General features: G+C 39.7%; 1 protein-coding gene across 1 annotated transcript in view; it reads left to right on the forward strand.

The window, feature by feature from the left end:
* Nucleotides 1-12,929, forward strand: part of LOC133552549 (dedicator of cytokinesis protein 2-like) — a 393,779-nt gene extending 380,850 nt beyond the window's left edge. Inside the window, 1 exon segment of the mRNA XM_061899789.1 lies at nt 11,235-12,929. Within this exon segment, the coding sequence (XP_061755773.1) occupies nt 11,235-11,297 (63 nt within the window). The 3' untranslated portion in view covers nt 11,298-12,929.
* Nucleotides 12,930-15,872: the final 2,943 nt, after the last annotated feature.

A 15,872-nucleotide genomic window follows, 5' to 3' on the forward strand; every position in this document is an offset into this window, starting at 1 on the left:
GTAGTACTGTGGTCGTTACCAAGGTAATAACCAAGTTCGTCAACAAAATAATAACCGTGGTTGTTACCAAGGTAGTAACTAAGTTAGTCAACAAGGTAGTAACCGTGGTGGTTACCAAGGTAGTATAGTATCCACGTTAGTCAACAAGGTAGTAACCGTTGTAGTTACCAAGGTAGCATTGTATCCAAGTTATTCAACAAGGTAGTAAGTGTGGTCGTTACCAAGGTAGTAACCAAGTTAGTCAACAAGGTAGTAAGTGTGGTAGTTACCAAGGTAGTATAGTATCCACGTTAGTCAACAAGGTATTAACCGTGGTAGTTACCAAGGTAGCATGGTATCCAAGTTAGTCAACAAGGTAGTAAGTGTGGTCGTTACCAAGGTAGTAACCAAGTTAGTCAACAAGGCAGTAACCGTGGTAGTTACCAAGTTAGTATAGTATCCACGTTAGTCAACAAGGTAGTAACCGTGGTAGTTACCAAGGTAGTATAGTATCCACGTTAGTCAACAAGGTAGTAACCGTGGTAGTTACCAAGGTAGCATAGTATCTAAATTAGTCAACAAGGTAGTAACTGTGGTCGTTACCAAGGTAGTAACCAAGTTAGTCAACACAATAGTAACCGTGGTAGTTACCAAGGTAGTAACCAAGTTAGTCAACAAAATAATAACCGTGGTTGTTACCAAGGTAGTAACCAAGTTAGTCAACAAGGTAGTAACCGTGGTAGTTACCAAGGTAGTATAGTATCCACGTTAGTCAACAAGGTAGTAACCGTGGTAGTTATCAAGGTAGCATGGTATCCAAGTTAGTCAACAAGGTAGTAAGTGTGGTCGTTACCAAGGTAGTAACCAAGTTAGTCAACAAGGTAGTAACCGTGGTAGTTACTAAGGTAGTATAGTATCCACGTTAGTCAACAAGGTAGTAACCATGGTAGTTACAAAGGTAGTATAGTAACCAAGTTAGTCAACAAGGTAGTAACCGTGGTAGTTACCAAGGTAGTACAGTATCCACGTTAGTCAACAAGGTAGTAACCGTGGTAGTTATCAAGGTAGCATGGTATCCAAGTTAGTCAACAAGTTAGTAAGTGTGGTCGTTACCAAGTTAGTCAACAAGGTTGTAACCGTGGTAGTTACCAAGGTAGTATAGTATCCATGTTAATCAACAAGGTAGTAACCGTGGTAGTTATCAAGGTAGCATGGTGTCCAAGTTAGTCAACAAGGTAGTAAGTGTGGTCGTTACCAAGGTAGTAACCAAGTTAGTCAACAAGGTAGTAACCGTGGTAGTTACTAAGGTAGTATAGTATCCACGTTAGTCAACAAGGTAGTAACCATGGTAGTTACAAAGGTAGTATAGTAACCAAGTTTGTCAACAAGGTAGTAACCGTGGTAGTTACCAAGGTAGTACAGTATCCACGTTAGTCAACAAGGTAGTAACCGTGGTAGTTATCAAGGTAGCATGGTATCCAAGTTAGTCAACAAGGTAGTAAGTGTGGTCGTTACCAAGTTAGTCAACAAGGTAGTAACCGTGGTAGTTACCAAGGTAGTATAGTATCCACGTTAGTCAACAAGGTAGTAACCGTGGTACTTACAAAGGTTGTATAGTATCCATGTTAATCAACAAGGTAGTAACCGTGGTAGTTACCAAGGATAGCATGGTATCCAAGTTAGTCAACAAGGTAGTAAGTGTGGTAGTTACCAAGGTAGTAACCAAGTTAGTCAACAAAATAGTAACCGTGGTAGTTACCAAGGTAGTAACCAAGTTAGTCAACAAAATAATAACCGTGGTTGTTACCAAGGTAGTAACTAAGTTAGTCAACAAGGTAGTAACCGTGGTGGTTACCAAGGTAGTATAGTATCCACGTTAGTCAACAAGGTAGTAACCGTTGTAGTTACCAAGGTAGCATTGTATCCAAGTTATTCAACAAGGTAGTAAGTGTGGTCGTTACCAAGGTAGTAACCAAGTTAGTCAACAAGGTAGTAAGTGTGGTAGTGACCAAGGTAGTATAGTATCCACGTTAGTCAACAAGGTATTAACCGTGGTAGTCACCAAGGTAGCATGGTATCCAAGTTAGTCAACAAGGTAGTAAGTGTGGTCGTTACCAAGGTAGTAACCAAGTTAGTCAACAAGGCAGTAACCGTGGTAGTTACCAAGGTAGTATAGTATCCACGTTAGTCAACAAGGTAGTAACCGTGGTAGTTACCAAGGTAGTATAGTATCCACGTTAGTCAACAAGGTAGTAACCGTGGTAGTTACCAAGGTAGCATAGTATCTAAATTAGTCAACAAGGTAGTAACTGTGGTCGTTACCAAGGTAGTAACCAAGTTAGTCAACACAATAGTTACCAAGGTAGTAACCAAGTTAGTCAGCAAAATAATAACCGTGGTTGTTACCAAGGTAGTAACTAAGTAAGTCAACAAGGTAGTAACCGTGGTAGTTACCAAGGTAGTATAGTATCCACGTTAGTCAACAAGGTAGTAACCGTGGTAGTTATCAAGGTAGCATGGTATCCAAGTTAGTCAACAAGGTAGTAAGTGTGGTCGTTACCAAGGTAGTAACCAAGTTAGTCAACAAGGTAGTAACCGTGGTAGTTACTAAGGTAGTATGGTATCCACGTTAGTCAACAAGGTAGTAACCATGGTAGTTACAAAGGTAGTATAGTAACCAAGTTAGTCAACAAGGTAGTAACCGTGGTAGTTACCAAGGTAGTACAGTATCCACGTTAGTCAACAAGGTAGTAACCGTGGTAGTTATCAAGGTAGCATGGTATCCAAGTTAGTCAACAAGTTAATAAGTGTGGTCGTTACCAAGTTAGTCAACAAGGTTGTAACCGTGGTAGTTACCAAGGTAGTATAGTATCCATGTTAATCAACAAGGTAGTAACCGTGGTAGTTATCAAGGTAGCATGGTGTCCAAGTTAGTCAACAAGGTAGTAAGTGTGGTCGTTACCAAGGTAGTAACCAAGTTAGTCAACAAGGTAGTAACCGTGGTAGTTACTAAGGTAGTATGGTATCCACGTTAGTTAACAAGGTAGTAACCATGGTAGTTACAAAGGTAGTATAGTAACCAAGTTAGTCAACAAGGTAGTAACCGTGGTAGTTATCAAGGTAGTATGGTATCCAAGTTAGTCAACAAGGTAGTAAGTGTGGTCGTTACCAAGTTAGTCAACAAGGTAGTAACCATGGTAGTTACCAAGGTAGTATAGTATCCACGTTAGTCAACAAGGTAGTAACCGTGGTACTTACAAAGGTAGTATAGTATCCATGTTAATCAACAAGGTAGTAACCGTGGTAGTTACCAAGGATAGCATGGTATCCAAGTTAGTCAACAAGGTAGTAAGTGTGGTAGTTACCAAGGTAGTAACCAAGTTAGTCAACAAAATAGTAACCGTGGTAGTTACCAAGGTAGTAACCAAGTTAGTCAACAAAATAATAACCGTGGTTGTTACCAAGGTAGTAACTAAGTTAGTCAACAAGGTAGTAACCGTGGTAGTTACCAAGGTAGTATAGTATCCACGTTAGTCAACAAGGTAGTAACCGTGGTAGATACCAAGGTAGCATAGTATCCAAGTTAGTCAACAAGGTAGTAAGTGTGGTCGTTACCAAGGTAGTAACCAAGTTAGTCAACAAGGCAGTAACCGTGGTAGTTACCAAGGTAGTATAGTATCCACGTTAGTCAACAAGGTAGTAACCGTGGTAGTTACCAAGGTAGTATAGTATCCACGTTAGTCAACAAGGTAGTAACCGTGGTAGATACCAAGGTAGCATAGTATCCAAGTTAGTCAACAAGGTAGTAAGTGTGGTCGTTACCAAGGTAGTAACCAAGTTAGTCAACACAATAGTAACCGTGGTAGTTACCAAGGTAGTAACCAAGTTAGTCAACAAAATAATAACCGTGGTTGTTACCAAGGTAGTAACTAAGTTAGTCAACAAGGTAGTAAGTGTGGTAATTACCAAGGTAGTATAGTATCCACGTTGGTCAACAAGGTAGTAACCGTGGTAGTTACCAAGGTAGCATTGTTTCCAAGTTATTCAACAAGGTAGTAAGTGTGGTCGTTACCAAGGTAGTAACCAAGTTAGTCAACAAGGTAGTAAGTGTGGTAGTTACCAAGGTAGTATAGTATCCACGTTAGTCAACAATGTAGTTACCGTGGTCGTTACCAAGGTAGTGACCAAGTTAGTCAACAAGGTAGTAAGTGTGGTAGTTACCAAGGTAGTATAGTATCCACGTTAGTCAACAAGGTAGTAACCGTGGTCGTTACCAAGGTAGTGACCAAGTTAGTCAACAAGGTAGTAAGTGTGGTAGTTACCAAGGTAGTATAGTATCCACGTTAGTCAACAAGGTAGTAACCGTGGTAGTTATCAAGGTAGCATGGTATCCAAGTTAGTCAACAAGGTAGTAAGTGTGGTAGTTACCAAGGTAGTATAGTATCCACGTTAGTCAACAAGGTAGTAACTGTGGTAGTTACCAAGGTAGTATAGTATCCATGTTAGTCAACAAGGTAGTAACCGTGGTAGTTATCAAGGTTGCATGGTATCCAAGTTAGTCAAGAAGGTAGTAACTGTGGTCGTTACCAAGGTAGTAACCAAGTTAGTCAACACAATAGTAACCGTGGTAGTTACCAAGGTAACAACCAAGTTAGTCAACAAGGTAGTTACCGTGGTTGTTACCAATGTAGTGACCAAGCTAGTCAACAAGGTAGTAACTATGGTAGTTACCAAGGTAGTATGGTATCCACGTTAGTCAACAAGGTAGTAACCGTGGTAGTTACCAAGGTAGCATAGTATCCAAGTTAGTCAACAATGTAGTAACTGTGGTCGTTACCAAGGTAGTAACCAAGTTAGTCAACAAGGTAGTAAGTGTGGTAGTTACCAAGGCAGTATAGTATCCACGTTAGTCAACAAGGTAGTAACTGTGGTAGTTATCAAAGTAGCATGGTATCCAAGTTAGTCAACAAGGTAGTACTGTGGTCGTTACCAAAGTCGTAACCAAGTTAGTCAACAAAATAGTAACCGTGGTAATTACCAAGTTAGTCAACAAAATAATAACCGTGGTTGTTACCAAGGTAGTAACTAAGTTAGTCAACAAGGTAGTAACCGTGGTGGTTACCAAGGTAGTATAGTATCCACGTTAGTCAACAAGGTAGTAACCGTTGTAGTTACCAAGGTAGCATTGTAACCAAGTTAGTCAAAAAGGTAGTAAGTTTGGTCGTTACCTAGGTAGTAACCAAGTTAGTCAACAAGGTAGTAAGTGTGGTAGTTACCAAGGTAGTATAGTATCCACGTTAGTCAACAAGGTATTAACCGTGGTAGTTACCAAGGTAGCATGGTATCCAAGTTAGTCAACAAGGTAGTAAGTGTGGTCGTTACCAAGGTAGTAACCAAGTTAGTCAACAAGGCAGTAACCGTGGTAGTTACCAAGGTAGTATAGTATCCATGTTAGTCAACAAGGTAGTAACCGTGGTAGTTACCAAGGTAGTATAGTATCCACGTTAGTCAACAAGGTAGTAACCGTGGTAGTTACCAAGGTAGCATAGTATCTGAATTAGTCAACAAGGTAGTAACTGTGGTCGTTACCAAGGTAGTAACCAAGTTAGTCAACAAGGTAGTAAGTGTGGTAGTTACCAAGGCAGTATAGTATCCACGTTAGTCAACAAGGTAGTAACTGTGGTAGTTATCAAAGTAGCATGGTATCCAAGTTAGTCAACAAGGTAGTACTGTGGTCGTTACCAAGGTAATAACCAAGTTAGTCAACAAAATAATAACCGTGGTTGTTACCAAGGTAGTAACTAAGTTAGTCAACAAGGTAGTAACCGTGGTGGTTACCAAGGTAGTATAGTATCCACGTTAGTCAACAAGGTAGTAACCGTTGTAGTTACCAAGGTAGCATTGTATCCAAGTTATTCAACAAGGTAGTAAGTGTGGTCGTTACCAAGGTAGTAACCAAGTTAGTCAACAAGGTAGTAAGTGTGGTAGTTACCAAGGTAGTATAGTATCCACGTTAGTCAACAAGGTATTAACCGTGGTAGTTACCAAGGTAGCATGGTATCCAAGTTAGTCAACAAGGTAGTAAGTGTGGTCGTTACCAAGGTAGTAACCAAGTTAGTCAACAAGGCAGTAACCGTGGTAGTTACCAAGTTAGTATAGTATCCACGTTAGTCAACAAGGTAGTAACCGTGGTAGTTACCAAGGTAGTATAGTATCCACGTTAGTCAACAAGGTAGTAACCGTGGTAGTTACCAAGGTAGCATAGTATCTAAATTAGTCAACAAGGTAGTAACTGTGGTCGTTACCAAGGTAGTAACCAAGTTAGTCAACACAATAGTAACCGTGGTAGTTACCAAGGTAGTAACCAAGTTAGTCAACAAAATAATAACCGTGGTTGTTACCAAGGTAGTAACCAAGTTAGTCAACAAGGTAGTAACCGTGGTAGTTACCAAGGTAGTATAGTATCCACGTTAGTCAACAAGGTAGTAACCGTGGTAGTTATCAAGGTAGCATGGTATCCAAGTTAGTCAACAAGGTAGTAAGTGTGGTCGTTACCAAGGTAGTAACCAAGTTAGTCAACAAGGTAGTAACCGTGGTAGTTACTAAGGTAGTATAGTATCCACGTTAGTCAACAAGGTAGTAACCATGGTAGTTACAAAGGTAGTATAGTAACCAAGTTAGTCAACAAGGTAGTAACCGTGGTAGTTACCAAGGTAGTACAGTATCCACGTTAGTCAACAAGGTAGTAACCGTGGTAGTTATCAAGGTAGCATGGTATCCAAGTTAGTCAACAAGTTAGTAAGTGTGGTCGTTACCAAGTTAGTCAACAAGGTTGTAACCGTGGTAGTTACCAAGGTAGTATAGTATCCATGTTAATCAACAAGGTAGTAACCGTGGTAGTTATCAAGGTAGCATGGTGTCCAAGTTAGTCAACAAGGTAGTAAGTGTGGTCGTTACCAAGGTAGTAACCAAGTTAGTCAACAAGGTAGTAACCGTGGTAGTTACTAAGGTAGTATAGTATCCACGTTAGTCAACAAGGTAGTAACCATGGTAGTTACAAAGGTAGTATAGTAACCAAGTTTGTCAACAAGGTAGTAACCGTGGTAGTTACCAAGGTAGTACAGTATCCACGTTAGTCAACAAGGTAGTAACCGTGGTAGTTATCAAGGTAGCATGGTATCCAAGTTAGTCAACAAGGTAGTAAGTGTGGTCGTTACCAAGTTAGTCAACAAGGTAGTAACCGTGGTAGTTACCAAGGTAGTATAGTATCCACGTTAGTCAACAAGGTAGTAACCGTGGTACTTACAAAGGTTGTATAGTATCCATGTTAATCAACAAGGTAGTAACCGTGGTAGTTACCAAGGATAGCATGGTATCCAAGTTAGTCAACAAGGTAGTAAGTGTGGTAGTTACCAAGGTAGTAACCAAGTTAGTCAACAAAATAGTAACCGTGGTAGTTACCAAGGTAGTAACCAAGTTAGTCAACAAAATAATAACCGTGGTTGTTACCAAGGTAGTAACTAAGTTAGTCAACAAGGTAGTAACCGTGGTGGTTACCAAGGTAGTATAGTATCCACGTTAGTCAACAAGGTAGTAACCGTTGTAGTTACCAAGGTAGCATTGTATCCAAGTTATTCAACAAGGTAGTAAGTGTGGTCGTTACCAAGGTAGTAACCAAGTTAGTCAACAAGGTAGTAAGTGTGGTAGTGACCAAGGTAGTATAGTATCCACGTTAGTCAACAAGGTATTAACCGTGGTAGTCACCAAGGTAGCATGGTATCCAAGTTAGTCAACAAGGTAGTAAGTGTGGTCGTTACCAAGGTAGTAACCAAGTTAGTCAACAAGGCAGTAACCGTGGTAGTTACCAAGGTAGTATAGTATCCACGTTAGTCAACAAGGTAGTAACCGTGGTAGTTACCAAGGTAGTATAGTATCCACGTTAGTCAACAAGGTAGTAACCGTGGTAGTTACCAAGGTAGCATAGTATCTAAATTAGTCAACAAGGTAGTAACTGTGGTCGTTACCAAGGTAGTAACCAAGTTAGTCAACACAATAGTTACCAAGGTAGTAACCAAGTTAGTCAGCAAAATAATAACCGTGGTTGTTACCAAGGTAGTAACTAAGTAAGTCAACAAGGTAGTAACCGTGGTAGTTACCAAGGTAGTATAGTATCCACGTTAGTCAACAAGGTAGTAACCGTGGTAGTTATCAAGGTAGCATGGTATCCAAGTTAGTCAACAAGGTAGTAAGTGTGGTCGTTACCAAGGTAGTAACCAAGTTAGTCAACAAGGTAGTAACCGTGGTAGTTACTAAGGTAATATGGTATCCACGTTAGTCAACAAGGTAGTAACCATGGTAGTTACAAAGGTAGTATAGTAACCAAGTTAGTCAACAAGGTAGTAACCGTGGTAGTTACCAAGGTAGTACAGTATCCACGTTAGTCAACAAGGTAGTAACCGTGGTAGTTATCAAGGTAGCATGGTATCCAAGTTAGTCAACAAGTTAATAAGTGTGGTCGTTACCAAGTTAGTCAACAAGGTTGTAACCGTGGTAGTTACCAAGGTAGTATAGTATCCATGTTAATCAACAAGGTAGTAACCGTGGTAGTTATCAAGGTAGCATGGTGTCCAAGTTAGTCAACAAGGTAGTAAGTGTGGTCGTTACCAAGGTAGTAACCAAGTTAGTCAACAAGGTAGTAACCGTGGTAGTTACTAAGGTAGTATGGTATCCACGTTAGTTAACAAGGTAGTAACCATGGTAGTTACAAAGGTAGTATAGTAACCAAGTTAGTCAACAAGGTAGTAACCGTGGTAGTTATCAAGGTAGTATGGTATCCAAGTTAGTCAACAAGGTAGTAAGTGTGGTCGTTACCAAGTTAGTCAACAAGGTAGTAACCATGGTAGTTACCAAGGTAGTATAGTATCCACGTTAGTCAACAAGGTAGTAACCGTGGTACTTACAAAGGTAGTATAGTATCCATGTTAATCAACAAGGTAGTAACCGTGGTAGTTACCAAGGATAGCATGGTATCCAAGTTAGTCAACAAGGTAGTAAGTGTGGTAGTTACCAAGGTAGTAACCAAGTTAGTCAACAAAATAGTAACCGTGGTAGTTACCAAGGTAGTAACCAAGTTAGTCAACAAAATAATAACCGTGGTTGTTACCAAGGTAGTAACTAAGTTAGTCAACAAGGTAGTAACCGTGGTAGTTACCAAGGTAGTATAGTATCCACGTTAGTCAACAAGGTAGTAACCGTGGTAGATACCAAGGTAGCATAGTATCCAAGTTAGTCAACAAGGTAGTAAGTGTGGTCGTTACCAAGGTAGTAACCAAGTTAGTCAACAAGGCAGTAACCGTGGTAGTTACCAAGGTAGTATAGTATCCACGTTAGTCAACAAGGTAGTAACCGTGGTAGTTACCAAGGTAGTATAGTATCCACGTTAGTCAACAAGGTAGTAACCGTGGTAGATACCAAGGTAGCATAGTATCCAAGTTAGTCAACAAGGTAGTAAGTGTGGTCGTTACCAAGGTAGTAACCAAGTTAGTCAACACAATAGTAACCGTGGTAGTTACCAAGGTAGTAACCAAGTTAGTCAACAAAATAATAACCGTGGTTGTTACCAAGGTAGTAACTAAGTTAGTCAACAAGGTAGTAAGTGTGGTAATTACCAAGGTAGTATAGTATCCACGTTGGTCAACAAGGTAGTAACCGTGGTAGTTACCAAGGTAGCATTGTTTCCAAGTTATTCAACAAGGTAGTAAGTGTGGTCGTTACCAAGGTAGTAACCAAGTTAGTCAACAAGGTAGTAAGTGTGGTAGTTACCAAGGTAGTATAGTATCCACGTTAGTCAACAATGTAGTTACCGTGGTCGTTACCAAGGTAGTGACCAAGTTAGTCAACAAGGTAGTAAGTGTGGTAGTTACCAAGGTAGTATAGTATCCACGTTAGTCAACAAGGTAGTAACCGTTGTAGTTACCAAGGTAGCATAGTATCCAAGTTAGTCAACAAGGTAGTACTGTGGTCGTTACCAAGGTAATAACCAAGTTAGTCAACAAAATAGTAACCGTGGTTGTTACCAAGGTAGTAACCAAGTTAGTCAACAAGGTAGTTACCGTGGTCGTTACCAATGTAGTGACCAAGTTAGTCAACAAGGTAGTAAGTGTGGTAGTTACAAAGGTAGTATAGTATCCACGTTAGTCAACAAGGTAGTAACCGTGGTAGTTATCAAGGTAGCATGGTATCCAAGTTCGTCAACAAGGTAGTACTGTGGTCGTTACCAAGGTAGTATAGTATCCACGTTAGTCAACAAGGTAGTAACCGTGGTAGTTATCAAGGTAGCATGGTATCCAAGTTAGTCAACAAGGTAGTAAGTATGGTAGTTATCAAGGTAGCATGGTATCCAAGTTAGTCAACAAGGTAGTACTGTGGTCGTTACCAAGGTAGTATAGTATCCAAGTTAGTCAACAAGGTAGTAACCGTGGTAGTTACCAAGGTAGCATAGTATCCAAGTTAGTCAACAAGGTAGTAACGGTGGTCGTTACCAAGGTAGCATGGTATCCAAGTTAGTCAACAACATAGTAACCGTGATAGTTACCAAGGTAGCATGGTATCCAAGTTAGTCAACAATGTAGTACTGTGGTCGTTACCAAGTTAGTCAACAAGGTAGTTACCGTGGTCGTTACCAAGGTAGTATCCAATGCAGTAGAAAAGTTAGTTAAAACTGGCAACCAAGGGAATCACCAGCTTAGTGGCCAATGTTGTCACCAAAGGTAGTGACTAAGTTCACAACCAAGTTTGTAACTACGTTAGTGACCAATACAACCAAGTTAATAAGCAAGGTAGTAACATATAGTAACTGAAATAATAACCGGGGTAGGAACAATATATATATGTGTGTGTGTATATATATATATACATGTATATATGTGTGTATATATATCCTGCAGTAGTATTGGCCACTAGATGAGACAGTTCAGTATCGTGGCCTCTGATTGGCTGGGCCTCTTGCAACATGACTTATATTGGATGAAAAGAGTGTAAAGGTGATTATTTCTGTCTAAATGACTCTCATAAAGTTGTCAAATCTACTTAGAAAGTCTTTCTATAGCCTTTGCTATGAAAATATCGGATATATAATTAAAGAAACTCAATTTGTTGCCGTCATGTCCGGGACCAATTAACGACACAAAATAACTTTGTGATAGGAGTGTGAGCACTTTCATTCTGACAATGTGTGTTCTTCTTTTCTTCCCCAGACTTCCAAGTGTGAGGATGCGATGAGCAGCGATGCAAGCAAAGACCACGTCAATCATTTCTGACGGCCATTATTTTTTTAAACTTATTTCCCCAGCATCACCCGGGAGTTTGAATGCACTCTCGCTTAGATGCCTGAAATAATTGAAGCTGGCTGTCGGTGCAATGACCTTTACTCGCCTCTTTAGCTGAATGACATCTTGGAGCTCTCCCATCCGTCTGCTTGAAAAGCTGCGCTCGCTCCTCTCCGTGATTACAACATGACACACTTCCATGATTACAACATGACACTTCCATGATTACAACATGACACACTTCCATGATTACAACATGACACACTTCCATGATTACAACATGACACTTCCATGATTACAACATGACACACTTCCATGATTACAACATGACACACTTCCATGATTACAACATGACACTTCCATGATTACAACATGACACACTTCCATGATTACAACATGACACACTTCCATGATTACAACATGACACTTCCATGATTACAACATGACACACTTCCATGATTACAACATGACACACTTCCATGATTACAACATGACACACTTCCATGATTACAACATGACACACTTCCATGATTACAACATGACACACTTTCATGATTACAACACGACACACTTCCATGATTACAACATGACACACTTTCATGATTACAACATGACACACTTCCGTGATTACAACATGACACACTTCCGTGATTACAACATGACACACTTCCGTGATTACAACATGACACACTTCCGTGATTACAACATGACACACTTCCGTGATTACAACATGACACACTTCCGTGATTACAACATGACACACTTCCGTGATTACAACATGACACACTTCCATGATTACAACATGACACACTTCCTTGATTACAACATGACACACTTCCGTGATTACAACATGACACACTTCCGTGATTACAACATGACACACTTCCGTGATTACAACATGACACACTTCCGTGATTACAACATGACACACTTCCATGATTACAACATGACACACTTCCATGATTACAACATGACACACTTCCGTGATTACAACATGACACACTTCCGTGATTACAACATGACACACTTCAGTGATTACAACATGACACACTTCCATGATTACAACATGACACACTTCAGTGATTACAACATGACACACTTTCATGATTACAACATGACACACTTCCATGATTACAACATGGCACACTTCCGTGATTACAACATGGCACACTTCCGTGATTACAACATGGCACACTTCTGTGATTACAACATGACACACTTCCGTGATTACAACATGACACACTTCCGTGATTACAACATGACACACTTCCGTGATTACAACATGACACACTTCCATGATTACAACATGACACACTTCTGTGATTACAACATGACACACTTCCGTGATTACAACATGACACACTTCCATGATTACAACATGACACACTTCCATGATTACAACATGACACACTTCCGTGATTACAACATGACACACTTCCATGATTACAACATGACACACTTCCGTGATTACAACATGACACACTTCCGTGATTACAACATGACACACTTCCGTGATTACAACATGACACACTTCCATGATTACAACATGACACACTTCCATGATTACAACATGACACACTTCCATGATTACAACATGACACACTTCCATGATTACAACATGACACACTTCCATGATTACAACATGACACACTTCCATGATTACAACATGACACACTTCCATGATTACAACATGACACACTTCCATGATTACAACATGACACACTTCCATGATTACAACATGACACACTTCCATGATTACAACATGACACACTTCCATGATTACAACATGACACACTTCCATGATTACAACATGACACACTTCTATGATTACAACATGACACACTTCCATGATTACAACATGACACACTTCTATGATTACAACATGACACACTTCTATGATTACAACATGACACACTTCTATGATTACAACATGACACACTTCTATGATTACAACATGACACACTTTCATGATTACAACATGACACACTTCCGCAATTACAACATGACACACTTCCGCGATTACAACATGACACACTTCCATGATTACAACATGACACACTTCCATGATTACAACATGACACACTTCCATGATTACAACATGACACACTTCCATGATTACAACATGACACACTTCCATGATTACAACATGACACACTTCTATGATTACAACATGACACACTTCCATGATTACAACATGACACACTTCCATGATTACAACATGACACACTTCCATGATTACAACATGACACACTTCCATGATTACAACATGACACACTTCCATGATTACAACATGACACACTTCCATGATTACAACATGACACACTTCCATGATTACAACATGACACACTTCCGTGATTACAACATGACACACTTTCATGATTCCAACATGACACACTTCCATGATTACAACATGACACACTTCCATGATTACAACATGACACACTTCCATGATTACAACATGACACACTTCCATGATTACAACATGACACACTTCCGTGATTACAACATGACACACTTCCATGATTACAACATGACACACTTCCATGATTACAACATGACACACTTCCGTGATTACAACATGACACACTTCCATGATTACAACATGACACACTTCCGTGATTACAACATGACACACTTCCGTGATTACAACATGACACACTTCCGTGATTACAACATGACACACTTCCGTGATTACAACATGACACACTTCCGTGATTACAACATGACACACTTCCGTGATTACAACATGACACACTTCCGTGATTACAACATGACACACTTCCATGATTACAACATGACACACTTCCGTGATTACAACATGACACACTTTCATGATTACAACACGACACACTTCCATGATTACAACACGACACACTTCCGTGATTACAACATGACACACTTCCGTGATTACAACATGACACACTTCCGTGATTACAACATGACACACTTCCGTGATTACAACATGACACACTTCCGTGATTACAACATGACACACTTCCGTGATTACAACATGACACACTTCCGTGATTACAACATGACACACTTCCGTGATTACAACATGACACACTTCCGTGATTACAACATGACACACTTCCATGATTACAACATGACACACTTCCTTGATTACAACATGACACACTTCCGTGATTACAACATGACACACTTCCGTGATTACAACATGACACACTTCCGTGATTACAACATGACACACTTCCGTGATTACAACATGACACACTTCCATGATTACAACATGACACACTTCCATGATTACAACATGACACACTTCCGTGATTACAACATGACACACTTCCGTGATTACAACATGACACACTTCAGTGATTACAACATGACACACTTCCATGATTACAACATGACACACTTCAGTGATTACAACATGACACACTTTCATGATTACAACATGACACACTTCCATGATTACAACATGGCACACTTCCGTGATTACAACATAGCACACTTCCGTGATTACAACATGGCACACTTCTGTGATTACAACATGACACACTTCCGTGATTACAACATGACACACTTCCGTGATTACAACATGACACACTTCCATGATTACAACATGACACACTTCCATGATTACAACATGACACACTTCCATGATTACAACATGACACACTTCCATGATTACAACATGACACACTTCCATGATTACAACATGACACACTTCCATGATTACAACATGACACACTTCCATGATTACAACATGACACACTTCTATGATTACAACTTGACACACTTCCATGATTACAACATGACACACTTCTATGATTACAACATGACACACTTCTATGATTACAACATGACACACTTCTATGATTACAACATGACACACTTCTATGATTACAACATGACACACTTTCATGATTACAACATGACACACTTCCGCAATTACAACATGACACACTTCCGCGATTACAACATGACACACTTCCATGATTACAACATGACACACTTCCATGATTACAACATGACACACTTCCATGATTACAACATGACACACTTCCATGATTACAACATGACACACTTCCATGATTACAACATGACACACTTCTATGATTACAACATGACACACTTCCATGATTACAACATGACACACTTCCATGATTACAACATGACACACTTCCATGATTACAACATGACACACTTCCATGATTACAACATGACACACTTCCATGATTACAACATGACACACTTCCATGATTACAACATGACACACTTCCATGATTACAACATGACACACTTCCGTGATTACAACATGACACACTTTCATGATTCCAACATGACACACTTCCATGATTACAACATGACACACTTCCATGATTACAACATGACACACTTCCATGATTACAACATGACACACTTCCATGATTACAACATGACACACTTCCGTGATTACAACATGACACACTTCCATGATTACAACATGACACACTTCCATGATTACAACATGACACACTTCCGTGATTACAACATGACACACTTCCGTGATTACAACATGACACACTTCCGTGATTACAACATGACACACTTCCGTGATTA

This window comes from Nerophis ophidion, linkage group LG05 (genome assembly GCF_033978795.1).
Source record: "Nerophis ophidion isolate RoL-2023_Sa linkage group LG05, RoL_Noph_v1.0, whole genome shotgun sequence".
Taxonomy (NCBI): Eukaryota; Metazoa; Chordata; class Actinopteri; order Syngnathiformes; family Syngnathidae; genus Nerophis; species Nerophis ophidion.